The sequence below is a fragment of the Chrysemys picta genome, chromosome 18 (assembly GCF_011386835.1).
Source record: "Chrysemys picta bellii isolate R12L10 chromosome 18, ASM1138683v2, whole genome shotgun sequence".
NCBI lineage: Eukaryota > Metazoa > Chordata > Testudines > Emydidae > Chrysemys > Chrysemys picta.
The window spans coordinates 12,858,339-12,871,434 of NC_088808.1; the positions used below are offsets into that span (position 1 = coordinate 12,858,339).

Below are 13,096 nucleotides of genomic sequence, written 5' to 3' on the forward strand. Positions count from 1 at the left end.
GGTCTGTAACAGTCACACACCCAGCCTCTGCCCACACCACAGTCCCCGGCGGCTTGGAAAGAGACAAGCCTGCAGCGCAGCCTACATCCCCCATGATGCTCTGGGGAAAGGGCCACGTGGAGCCTACATCCCCCATCATGCCCTGGGGGAAGGGCCACGTGGAGCCTACATCCCCCATGATGCCCTGGGGGAAGGGCCACGTGGAGCCTACATCCCCCATGATGCCTTGGGGGAAGGGCCACGTGGAGCCTACATCCCCCATGATGCCCTGGGGGAAGGGCCACGTGGAGCCTACATCCCCTATCATGCCCTGGGGGGAAGGGCCACGTGGAGCCTACATCTCCCATGATGCCCCGGGGGAAGGAGTCACTGAGAGGCTGTATTTCCCATAATGTCCTGGGGGAAAGGGCACTAGAGCCTACATCCCCCATGATGCAATTGTGCCGGGACAGCTCCCGTGATGCTGCGAGGCCTAAATGCTGGTTGCTGATTGGCCCGGTGCTCCCGGAAGTGTCTGAGCCTGGTGGGCGGGCTGCGGGGAGTCAGCGGCAGCGCTCGGCGGGGACCATGGTGAGCAGGGGGGATGGGTGGGTCCCGCCAGCCCCTGGGGGAGGAAATTGGTGTGGGCTGGTTTCCCTTCATCCCGGCGGCAGGCGGGACGTGGACGCGAAGGGGAGGGGCGAAGGGGTTAACCCCCCCCCCCCGGCCAGCGTAGGAGGAGAGGGGGCGCGAAGGGGTTAATTCCCCCTCCCCCCGTCAGTTGGGGGAGGCAGGCATGAGTTTGGAGTGGAGGGTTAATTCCCCCTTGGGGCTTTCCCCGTTGCTAGGCGGTGCTGCGCTGCTGGAGCCGCAGCGTTCATGGGATGATTTAAACCCCAGGACCTGGGCACTGGGGTCCAGAGGCTCCCACGCGCAGGGTTAACCCCAGTGTCCAGGCCAGGTTCCAACCCTGTTCATGACATTCTGTTTCCCCACCATGGATCCAACCCCCACCCCCATCACCCAGTTGCTCTTGGTTGAGGGATTCCCCCTTCACTTGTCTTTCAAAACATAGTTGCAGAATGGCATCCATGTTCCGCCCCAGAGGTGGCTGCCTTTCAGCGATGAAGATCAGCACCTTAGGAGTCTCATAGGTGAACATGTTGGTGCTTGAATCATAGGATTATATTGGCCTCACAATGAAGCTGTGTTAATGTTGTGTTGAGGTGAGGAATTTGAGCATTAATGAAACGCAAGGTGTGAAGATTATCAAAATAAATTGAACTCAGGAGTTGATTGGGCAGGGGCCCTAATTATGTGAATTAGAATTGGCCAGGACAGGGGAAGTTAACATCCCTGCTCTTTCAGAAAGTGACTTGGGCTCATTAATAATCTCAGGTGCTCAGGACCTTGGTTTTCCATATCATTACCCCCCCCTCCAAAAAGACACCCCAGTAGCACAGTGCCTCTTAACACCCTTTGGGATCAAAGTCAGTGCTGACTGCAGTGAATCACCACCAACACTTCTGACAGCTTCCTGGGTTCTCCTAGATGATCTGCCATCTACTTACTGATCTGCTCTGACTCCGCTTAGCTTGAGATTTCTAGGATCATAGCACAGGGGACATTGCTGTAGGCTCTGAGTAAGAGTAACTGCAGTGACCCACAAGATGATGAGCATCTCACAAAAGCATGATAAGAAATCTGTCGCTATTTCAGAGCAAGAGGGGATGGATTTTATCACAGAGACATTTATGGCAATATTTTTGCCAAGTATTTTTCCTTCTTTGGCTTTTGTTCCAAAACTACAGTGGTGTATCTTCATGGCCAGGAGCTGAATAAACACTGCAACCTTGAAAGGATACATAAAACTGCATTATTTATTTGTACTACCATAGCAGGTAGGAGTGCTAGTTATTGTAGCCCCTAGGATTATTTTGCTAGCTATTATATCCTACTAATCCAGCCAGCCGTATCAAATAATCTGTTTCTCTTTCTGAATTAATCTATTTCATTCTTGTATTTTATCAGTATTAATTCCTATGAAATTAGGATGTGTTGAGGCATATGATATGTGTTTCCTAATAATTATACATAGAATAAGTTTTGCTGAAATGCAAGAAGCCTACCGGCCTGTATCCAGTAAGATCCGCTAAAAGTATAATCAGTTAAGAGTAAGTCAGCATAAAAGCTGGCAACCTTTGGCACAGATAGGAATGGTCCCTGAACTTTGAGGAACCAAAGGGAGGAAATACACACAACACTGAATGGATTTATCCAGTGTCTGCAGCTGGTTGGTAACCACAGGGTATACCACAAACCTGGAAGTCACCAAGAGAGCCTAGGTTGGCAGTTTTTGGAGTGAGATAATATGTAGAGAGTAAGTGTCATAATCCACTAACCTATAGGATAAGATTACCCATAAATTTCTTAGGTACAGAAATAAGATTTGGGTATAGTAGGTTGGGCCTGAATTGCATAGCGTCAGGATCCTATAAAATACCTTGTAAGGATATCATAGGGGGCTTTTAGCTCTTTCCTTTCTTTGTCCTCCTATATTCTATAGACTATCCTTTTATCTACCTAACCGTCTATCTTCTATCACTCTTTCAGCTTAGCTTGTGTAGTGTAGTAGAACTACTCAACATTCCTAACTACTGGGGAAGCCAGCATCATCGTGTTATCAGGCATGCCAGGAGTGAGGCTGGTCCTTCACCTCCTATTATCGGGTCCTCAAGGAAGGGTGTGAGTATGTTAAGTTAAGGTACTTATAATAGGAATAACAACGAGGAGTCCTTGTGGTACCTTAGGGACTAACAAATTTATTTGGGCACAAGCTTTCGTGGGCTAAAACCCAATTTATCAGATGCATGCAGTGGAAAATACAGCAGGCAGATATATATACACAGCACATGAAAAGATGGGAGTTGCCTTACCAAGTGGGGGGTCGGTTCTAATGAGACAATTCAATGAAAGTGGAAGTGGGCTATTATAATACATTACAATTCACTTTCATTGAATTGTCTCGTTAGAACCGACCCGCCACTTGGTATGGCAACTCCCATCTTTTCATGTGCTGTGTATATATATATCTGTCTGCTGTATTTTCCACTGCATGCATCGGATGAAGTGGGTTTTAGCCCACGAAAGCTTGTGCCCAAATAAATTTGTTAGTCTCTAAGGTACCACAAGGACTCCTCGTTGTTTTTGCTGATACAGACTAACACGGCTACCACTTTGAAACTTATAATAGGAACGTTACCACCAGGAGTTTTGGAATTCTTTTACTGTTTTGCAGTCATAAATTTCATAGCATTTATTATTCTTTTGTTAATCTCAATAAAGTTTTTATCAATTTGGTATTGTCCTTAGTGTAAGTGTCTTTGCCAAGCACCCCGAGAGTCCTCTCCCGATATAGAACTCTCTGAGTTCTCGGACCCTCTAGTCTGAACTGGGCAAGAACCTATAAATCTTCTGGTCAGATGCGATCAGTGGCGAGCCATAACAACTAACCATTCAAATTCAGGTCAACGTTATGGACCAGGTCCCCACTATACTAGGTGCTGTAATATTCCCTTGTACTTTAAATGTCATTGTGCCATTTATACTGACTATAATTCAGTTGGAGGATCTGAATTGTTTTGACTTTTTACTCTCCTATATTCCAGGCTACAGCAATGGACCAACTGGTGGGATTTGGCCTGGTAGCCTTTAGCCTCCTCCTTTTTGTTTACTACACCATCTGGATTATTATGCTGGTACGGATCCCCGCACATACTCTGGTTATTGCAGTCTCAATGGCTTCACTGTTGTGTTTGTTTGTTTAGACTTTCTTTAGAGGTGTTACTCTGTTTGTCTAGGTATGTGTAAGCTGAAAAGCAATTACTAAAAACTCCTTCTTGCCCAGTCTGCTATTTAAAATCTTGATCATTTGAACCTTCACCCAAAGGTCAACCACAAGGGATAACTATAGGGTTATCCGTAGCAGTGCACCCTGTTGGGTAGGTGCACTGGTGTGGATAAAGCAAGAACTGCTGCATTCCACACATTTGAACCTTCACCCAAAACAGTTCTGGGGTTTTCAAAAAAGGGTTGTTCTCCCATTATTTTTCACTTCCATGCCCCATCTGTTTTCTGGTTTGCATGGGAAGTAGCAGAACTGAAATACGAGAGTCCATTCATGTGGGATCTTCAGCCCAGTAAAAAGCAGGAAATATAGGAAATCATACAAGGAACTCATCTTTTTTTGAGCTGTCCAGGCCAGTTTTTCAGACTTGAGAGGTTTGTTAAAGCTTTGGATTGGCATCTAAATCCCTGGCAGCTTCCAGTCCAAGCTCTGAACGTTTTTGGGTTCCCCCTCTGAATTCAAAAGTTTATTGTTCTGCTGTTACAAACCTTGTATAGTTTGTACACTCTCTGAACGTTAGAGCGCTGTATTAGGGCTGTAAATATCGGTTTAAAATTAACTGGTTAAACGATTAAAATTATATTGTTTAACCGGTTAACCGTTAGCCGAGGTAGCTCCGGTGGGCCTGGCCGAGCCGGGGCTGGCGGCTGGCCGGCCCAGCACGGGGCCACTGAGGTTAACGGTTAATGTTGGTTAACCGGTAAGCCTAATGCTTACCAGTTAACTTTATACATCCCTATGCTGTAAAAGGGTTATCTGGTAGCAATGGGTATAGGTGCAAAGTGTTCTGCAGCGTTTAACTACACCTGCAACACCTTTGTGAAGTGGCGTAAATAGTACAGTGACCTTCCAAGTGAGGGAAGTTGAAACCCTCCTGGGGATAAGCAGTTTGTTCAGTCCCAGGTAATGAGGGAATCTGAATTAGATCCCCTGAGGTTTTTTGCTGCTATGCTCAAGCCACTAGACAGCAGCACTTCTGACATCCCCGGTGTCACATGCTTACTACACTACCATGGATACTTGTTCAGCTGCCCTTTGCTCATTACATTCTCTGTCTACAGCTGTAGCTAAAGTCCCTCTTGCACGCTAGTCTAGGTTATTGAGCAGGCATGTTCTCTCGTTACGTGGGGTTCGTTTTCAAGCCTAAGGTTAATTGTAGCTCTGGAGGTTAACTGTCCTGGCACTGCAACCATAAAGCTTCGGGGGCTAGAGAGTTGTCTTTGTATTGCCCGACTTAGTGGTGCCCTTCGCTTTTGTTTCCTGCAGCCCTTCATTGACAGCGATCATGGGATTCATAAGTTCTTCTTGCCCAGAGAGTATTCGGTTACCATTCCTGTCATCGCAGGGCTCCTTCTGGTGCTGTTTGTAGGTGAGTCACATTCTGATCTCTTTAAAAGTTGGTCACTAATGTTTCATCTGATTGCTGACAGCAGTGAATGGCCAGTATCTAAAGCTCATGTGGTGGGAGCTTCCTCACAGCAGTGCCCTGTGTGTGACTGTGATTCCACCAGTGTGAGCTTCTGTACAGTGGAATTGCCTCTCTCTCCTTCTGTGATGAGGTTCCATTTCTCACAGCAGTGTGTTTAAAAAGCCACCGCAGCTGCGGGGGTTATGTTTTACTCAGTCTCTCTCTCTTTCCTGTGTTAGGGGTCTTTGTGGTGATTGTGATGTGGAAGAACAGAAAACCTGCAAAGAAATCAGACTGAAGACAGCAGGATGGGAGAGGCAGGGAGAAGGTGCCTGGCCTGGAGCGTCTCAACAGGTACAAGACTCTCACCTGCAGAAACAAGAGCACACTCCACTCTAAGACTCTGTCACATGCTTGAATGGACGTTGGACTTTGCTGCGCCCTCTTTCCGTGATCCCTGCCCTGAGACTCGTATCCAGCTATAGTTTACAATGTACTGAACAAAGGGAAGTGAAACTGTCTGACCCACAGGATTCCTCTAGTGAGGGACCAGAGCACCAGCCCTGCTGAACCTGTACCCAGGTTAGGGATAATCCTAGCAGACTGGTGGCTTTGGACTCTACAGTTCTTGCACTGTGTATCCTGTGCTAAGGTGACACTGTTCTGGCACCAGGCAGTGCTAGTGAGCAAAGGGCTCAGACTTCAGTGACTTTCCTCTTCTCTGCTGCAGACGCCTCCTTTACTTGGTTTGTTTCTTTCATTTTTTAACTAGTTACTTTAGGATTTTTTATAGTGGATCCAATATGTGAAAAAACAAAATCATGGATAAAAAAGCGCTCCTCTCTAAGGCTCAGAGGGCAGGTCAGGGAGAGATCCCCCCTCGCCACTTACCTACTGGAGGAGTGATGAACCATCAGCATCTTGTACCAACAGTGTTACTGTCGAGGGGTCTCATTCCACCCCAGTCCACCTGCTCTTATGCACATACAGGCTGTCTGTTCTGTCTTAGTCAGGGGAACGGTTGCCTCTCCACCATGCATTGCATGTTACAGGGAAGCCACAAGCTTTATAGCCTCCTTCATGGCCCACTGTGCAGAGGAGGTAATGAAGAGGTGAGGTCCTCTGCTGTTGTGTAGAAGGTGCACCACTGTTCTCCATGCTGTTCTATTCTCCGCAGTGTGCGTGCATTCAATGGGGATGGAGAAGAAAGTCCTGCTCTGCTGAACAGCAACTGAGGAAGAAGGGGAGAGGGGCTCAGATACTGTCCTGATAAATGTGGTATTAATACTGGTCCAGTGAAGCCATTGGTTCTGCTTTATACTTTATTTTCCACGTTCCTGGTTAGCATAGGACTGTGAGGGGGAAGAGCATGCAAGCTGCCTGGAGCCGTGCTCTTTCTGCGCCAGGCAGGGCTGAAGCAGCAGGGTGTTTTCACGCCTTAGCACGCTGACTTGCTTCAAACCCTGTAGGTGGAGTCCTGGCAGCTCTGTTTGAATGTGAAGAACTGGAGTCTCAATAAATATTATGCAGTATCTCTGTCTATGTTCTTCCACTGCCCCCTAGGTGTGCGGGGGTGTGTGTGCGCGCGTGCAAAGTGACACTATGGGAAGCAAATCTTGCCACCAGATCAATGAATCAGAAAACAGCCTGCATGTAACCTTAGGAGCACTGTGCAGCCTCTATGAAAGCCCTGCTGGGATGTGACCGGTTCTCGCTCCTGTCCTCATTCTGCTGTTGCTGTTGAGTCCTGTAATCTACCATGAGCTGCTGCATGCTAGAGAGCTGGGTACGTGACATGGAGACCCCTCTGGAGCAGGGTGATCAGGCATGATGCCAAGGGACAGCATGTTGGGAATGGGGTTGAGGGTGCAGATTTGTAGTTTCTCTAGGATCAATCATGGGTTGGTCAGTTAAAGGGCAGAGATGCCATAGCCAAGGCTCGGGTTCAGGGGTTTAGGTGCTTCGTGGCATCTCTCATTTTCCTGAGCAGTCTGCTAACACTCTTGAGCTGTCGGCACTGGAACGCCATCAAAGCTGGGTTCTTGTTCCAGCAGCAGTGGTAAGAACTGCATGTGCCATTTCCTCGGCCTATGAGGGGCCTGTTGCCAGGAGCAGATGCTAGCACAACTCTAGGGAGCCTTTCTGCAGTATCACGCCAGAGCCTGTCAAAGAATTAACCAGCCAAGAAGCAAACCTGATAACAGCATCTTATGAGACAAATGGTAAAAGAACAGAGTGGGGCCCAGGGCACAAAACTTCAAGGAGAACATCGGCCAGCTGCCAAACCCAAAGGGTCATGAACCAGCTCGCTAACTTGCCTTAGACAGACATGCCTGGTTTGCACCTACTGCTGTGAGTCCATTAAACTGCAAAAGGAGGGGACTCTTAGGTACTGTGTGAAAGTCCCCTGTTGGTGTAACAATGATCTTTAATGGCTCCCTTTTACCTGCTCCCTAGTGGCCAGGGCCAGTGCAGAAGGCTCCTCTCAGCCAAGACCGGGACCGCCCACATGCTCTGCGCTGGAGGCTCTAATATTCAGATCGCTCCTGGCTCCCCATGTGCCTCTGCTCCGGGAAGCCTCGGGGTGGCTCTTTCATCTCTTTCCTTCGGCCCCACGTGCAGCTGCTGCTCTGGCACTTTCCCACTGGGGTTGGGCTATAGGGGGAGAACAGCAAGATTCCAGCCAGGACATTTCTATTTCGAGCCCTGCGGCAAAGGGGCCCTCGCTGCACTGTATACCCGCTCTGCTGCCAATGCCCTCCCCGCAGCGGGCCAGTCTGCTGGGACTGACCTCTTCCCTGGGCCGAGTGAGCCCTGGGTCAGAGGTGGTGGGGGTTGGGCTAGTCTAAATTCCCCCGTTTCCTTTCTACACCACCTATTGCTCCAGCTCTCTTGCTTCCCACTCGAGCTCTCCCGCTGCACTTCTCAGGCTGCTTTCCTCAGCACTTGGAAATACGAGACACGGCAGCAGCTCCCAGGAGTATGCGGTCACTCCACCCCCGAGCGCTTTGGGGAAAAAAGGAAGCAAAAGCTCATCTCTTAGCAACTCCAGGCACCTTTCCTAGCCTGCCAGCCCTGGAGCTGCTGCTGCTTCATTTCCTCCCACCCACCTTCGGGGATCTGCTGCCTCCAGCTTCCACTCCCCGTGTCTTCTAACCCCAGCCACCTACCCTAGGATGCTGCTGGAATAATCCCAGGGATTCTGCTTGCGTCACTGGAACAAGCCCAAGGACTCTCTCTCCCAAGCATTTTCACTGGAGAGGCTCACGGATAAGGGCAAGTATGAACCCAGTGTGGAGTCTGAACTGAGAGAGAGAGAGTGTGTGTGTGTGTGTCAGTGTCAGGATGGCCTGTCAGTCAGGAGAATGGTTCAGCTGTCCAATGGGTCTGGTGAGCAGGGGGGAGGGACTGTGGGAGGCAGCCTGTCCTGCTGGAATGAGCACAGGACCCAGAGCCAGAGACTGCTGCTTGCCAGCGAGTGGTCCAGTTTAGTGTGAAATGTCCCACTCTTCTCCCAGGAGCCTGCTGCCTTCTGCTCCCCCTGGAGTGCTTCTGCTAGCGTCTTCACGGGGTTACTCTGGCACAACGGATTTAAAAAAGACACCTCTGTCTCTCGCCAAAAGGGAAGGCAGTTTTTTCCCTCCTGAGATGTTCTAGAAGCTGCAGGGCCGAAGGCTCACCGTGGGTGAGGTGTCTGCTCCTTCCTCAAGCAGGAAGGAGCCCTGCCATGCTCGGGGCCACGAGCTCCCCTGGGGGTTGGAGATGTCTTTGGAGCAAAGTCTGAAACAGCTCAGCAGCGCCGGTCAGTTGAGCTTTAGTCATAGCAATGTTAACGCCCTTATTGCTTTAGAAGCGTGGCAGAAGAAATGAACACCCATGTCTATTGAGCAAGCCCCTGTGCTCTCTCCCAGCTCTCCCTGTGTGGCATGTGTTGAAAGGAAGATGAGATTCTGGGTTCCTTGTTGCCTGTTGCTTTCTTACCCTTCCTGCTAGGGTGTGGCCCAGCTGCTCAGTTTAACCCTAGCATGTTCGGGGACTTCCCCTGGCAAAGGCTTAGCAAGGACTGGATGAGGTAGGTTGAACCTCAGAGCCCTGGCAGAGGGAGAACTGCCGGGCATGAGCTCTGCTGTGTTAATTTCAGTGGAATAAGTGGGCCCAGAGAGTCAAAAGGGTTAGTGTGACCTTGTCACTAATTAGCACTACTTAGTGAAATGCGGTTCAGGGTTTCAAAGACAGAGATCTCGGCCTGTTTAGTCCCATGACAAACACCCTCAAAAATGCATGTCAAAGTTTGGAGGTGTATTGATTGGGATACGCAAGAGAAGAACGGAGAACAAAACGCACAGCATTTTCAAAGCGAAAAGGGGAGATTCTGCAAAACAAACAATCCAAACTTACCAAAGTCCCTTTTTCAGAGAGGGTATCGCTGATACGTGAGAAATGATTGCTATTTTGGAAGGATCATTACTGAAGATGGAAGATGGGATGTCAGCACCAGACTAGCAAGAGCGGAAGAGACATTGTGGAGCAATAAACATCTGGTGAGAAGGGACATAAATCTGAAGACTAAATTCCAACTCTTAAAAGCTTACATTTGGTCTGTGTTAAATGACAGCTGTGAAATATGGACATTCAAACAATCTATGATAAACTACAATCCTTCAAATTGTGGGTCAGAAGAATTCTGAAAATCTCATGGCTAGACCATGCAACCAACAAAAAGGTATTGGAGATGATTGGAACTCAGCAAAGGGAGGAGGGATAGCTCAGTGGTTTGAGCATTGGCCTGCTAAACCCAGAGTTGTGAGTTCAATCCTTGAGGGGGCCATTTAGGGACCTGGGGTAAAAATCTGTCTGGGGATTGGTCCTGCTTTGAGCAGGGGGTTGGACTAGATGACCTCCTAAGGTCCCTTCCAGCCCTGATATTCTATGATTCTATGAAACCCTAGTTAGAGATCTTATGAAAAGGAAAGATTTGATTTCCAGGGCATATTTTAGGGGGTTTCGTGGGCGATGCATGTTTACAAGCCCTGGAAGGGAAAGTTGATGGCAAAAGAACATGAGACAGAAAAAGAAGATATTGGATGGATGATGTGGTATCCTGGGTGGATTAAAAGGACTATTCATCCATCAAGAGATTAGCAGAGGATCGTACAGAATGGGCTACCTTGGTTGCAGACTTGCAGTAATGGAGGGGCCACATACGAAGATTGCTTAGTCTCTTGTTTTTTCAAGCAATCTTTCTTAGTGGGAAAGAAAGGGTTAATTCTGTTGTTCAATGTTGAGTTGGCCACTGTTAATGATGGTTACTTTTTCTGCTTTTGACAGCCGAGATACAGAAATGGAGGGGAGAAAGGATAGCAAGCGTGGGGAAATGCAGCTTTTTGTTGACGTTCTCAGGATACATGGTAGTTAGTCATGGACAGATGCTTTGGGCTGGCAGGTCGGCCATGACATCTGTTGCTCTGGACTCTGACTCACTTCCCTAGTCTAGGACATCATCTGGCTGGGCTGGTCATGTTCCTCTTCTTCATTAGTCCCTCTTAGGCTGGGCAGAGCTGGATGGGCCATCTCATCCTGTCATGTTGGTGCTATGCAGTGCAGTTGATTCCAGGATCAGGTGAAAAGCCGAGAATGAGGACAGGAGGAAGAGAGCGGCAAGGGAAGGGAATACTCAAAGGAAGGGAAGATAGAGCAGGATCTTGCGTGTATCAGGCAGGGGTCCTCACTGGTCCAGGCGGCCTCACAGTGGGCTGGGCTGGAGGTGCCAGTGCTCAAGGCTCACCAATGAAGGACAGAGTCTCTGGAGCAAAGCAGAGCTTTATTGACTTTTGCTTGAGGAAATCCCCTTATTCATTTTCCCCCCAAATCTCTTTAAAGGATCCCAAAGGGGGGTGATGGGTGACCACCAGTTAGGCGTAATATCCTACAGGCCAGTTTGGTCCATTATTTTCTGATTCCATTCTCCTCTAGTTTACCAGTCACAATCTTAACGCAGACCTCGGTTGGTGTCACTAGAACATTTTGTTTGGATTAAGCCAGCCTTTGTCGCCCTTTTGTATCTTTCTCTGTCAGCATTTATTGTTCTAGGTGATTGTCAAATGTGACCTTTCACCCACTGTCTGCCAGTTGAGCTCACAATTGAGGGAGGCCGGCTAGACCCCAATTATTACAACAGCTCCTGCAGTGGCACCCTCAAAGCAAGGACGGGAGGCCTGTGCTAGGGGTGGAAAGTCCTGTCTCACTCCTGGAGAGATGCCAACAAGAGAAGCAACCCCAGCCTCTTCCTCCTAAAGACCAAAGGGAAATGAAGGAAACTTGACCATTAAACTGGGGAAGCCAGGAGGAAAACCCCAAAGGGGACAGGTTGGTTGCGGAACCTGCACTTGCTTCAAGGGTGACGGCAGGAGGACGGTGGGAGCTTCTCCCATGAGAGTTAGGGGACAGGGCTCTCCTGACACCCTGTCAAGGGATGGCCAGAAGTGAATCCCAGGAATGGTGAGTACCATCCAGGAGTGAGGCCTCAAGTCCTTCCCCCACCCCACACTAGAGTCCCCAGGCCCTAGGGCCCGTGCCTCAGCTAAGCGGCCTCTTTGAAAGGGCCGTGGTTTTGCCTGGATTCCTGGCTCCTTGCCACACACAGGAAGACATGGGCTGTCACTGAAATGTGCTGAGGCAGCTGCCTGGCTGGCTCCCACTGTGCACTTTTTGTGGTGCTGCCCACCAGGGCCTTGTCTCCTCTCGGCTCGTTTCCCTCCGGTTTCCCACGGTTTGGAGCTGAACTGCGGTAACGGCTGAGGGAGGTCACATAGATCTGCCCTGAGCGGGGCGAGTCAGTGGACAGCATCGTTCCCGCCACAATGCGTCCGACGGCGAGGAATGCTCCCCTGACACCCGCTTCATCCCAACGCACGAGGGGCCAGAACCCTGGGAGCTGTATCCTGGCCCATGTTGCTGCAGATGCTATTCTTATTCATACAGTACAAAAGTATCCAGCAGCCTGGAAGGAAGGGGCTATTCGGGTGAATACGGTATGTGTTCTGCTTGAGGTGTGCTGCCTGTGATTCTCGGCAGGATCCTGCAGGGCATGGCGCAGTCCCTCCCCCGGCCTTGGGGCTCCTGCAGGTGGCTAGAGTCCCTCCTGCCCCCCACCCCGGATCTGGAAAGGGCTGTTCTTGGGATCAGAGCACAGAGCTGGGAGTCGGGATCTGGCTTCTATTCTCCACTCTGGCACCAACTCACTGGATGACTTCAGGCAAGTCACTTCCCCGTTCTGGGCTTCAGCTCCCCCCAGCGCTAAGGTGTGAAATGGTTCCTTGCTCCTGGGCTGGAAAGTGCAACGCAGGCACTGGGGGTTATCTGAAGGCCTGTCTTCCTCACAGGCATGAGACAAAGACACAGTTCCAGCCTCCGTCATGACCGTCCTGGTTGATTTAGTCTGCCCCACGCCAATCGCTGCTGAAGCTCCTTACTCCGAGAGCTCTGGCCCAGGGCAGAGGAGTCAGTGTCATTCTGGGACTGATTTTTAGAGATGCTGAGCACCTGTGGTTCCCCCAATGTCTGTGGGAACTCCATGGTTCTCAGTACTTCTGAAACTCAGGGTAATTTATTTTGAATGCTGGGCCAGGACTGAGCCTGCAAAGGCAGGTCCATATACACCCCTCAGTCTGCAGCAGATCTCCCATCAATAACAATACAAGCAATCAGGAGAATGATGAGGGGCAGTTGGCCCAATGCCGGGAGGGGGGAGGATATGGCCCTAGTGTGGTCACTAAACTTCTACCTAGTAAAGTTACTTGGTG

General features: G+C 49.6%; 1 protein-coding gene across 4 annotated transcripts; it reads left to right on the top strand.

Annotated features, from left to right (window-relative positions):
- The first annotated feature begins 412 nt into the window (after positions 1–412).
- Positions 413–6,826, top strand: DPM2 (dolichyl-phosphate mannosyltransferase subunit 2, regulatory). 4 transcript variants are annotated; one of them, XM_065572696.1, is made up of 5 exons: positions 517–1,205; positions 2,593–2,722; positions 3,648–3,737; positions 5,153–5,255; positions 5,534–6,826. In XM_065572696.1, exons 2-5 carry the CDS (start codon positions 2,669–2,671, stop codon positions 5,590–5,592), a joined length of 306 nt encoding a protein of 101 aa, XP_065428768.1. In that variant the 5' UTR covers positions 517–1,205; positions 2,593–2,668; the 3' UTR covers positions 5,593–6,826. The 4 variants fall into 4 exon arrangements, with proteins under 4 accessions (XP_005293518.3, XP_065428768.1, XP_065428769.1 ...); XM_005293461.4 differs by lacking the exon at positions 2,593–2,722 and having other exon boundaries at positions 413–570; XM_065572697.1 differs by lacking the exon at positions 2,593–2,722 and having other exon boundaries at positions 522–587.
- The last annotated feature ends 6,270 nt before the right edge of the window (positions 6,827–13,096 follow it).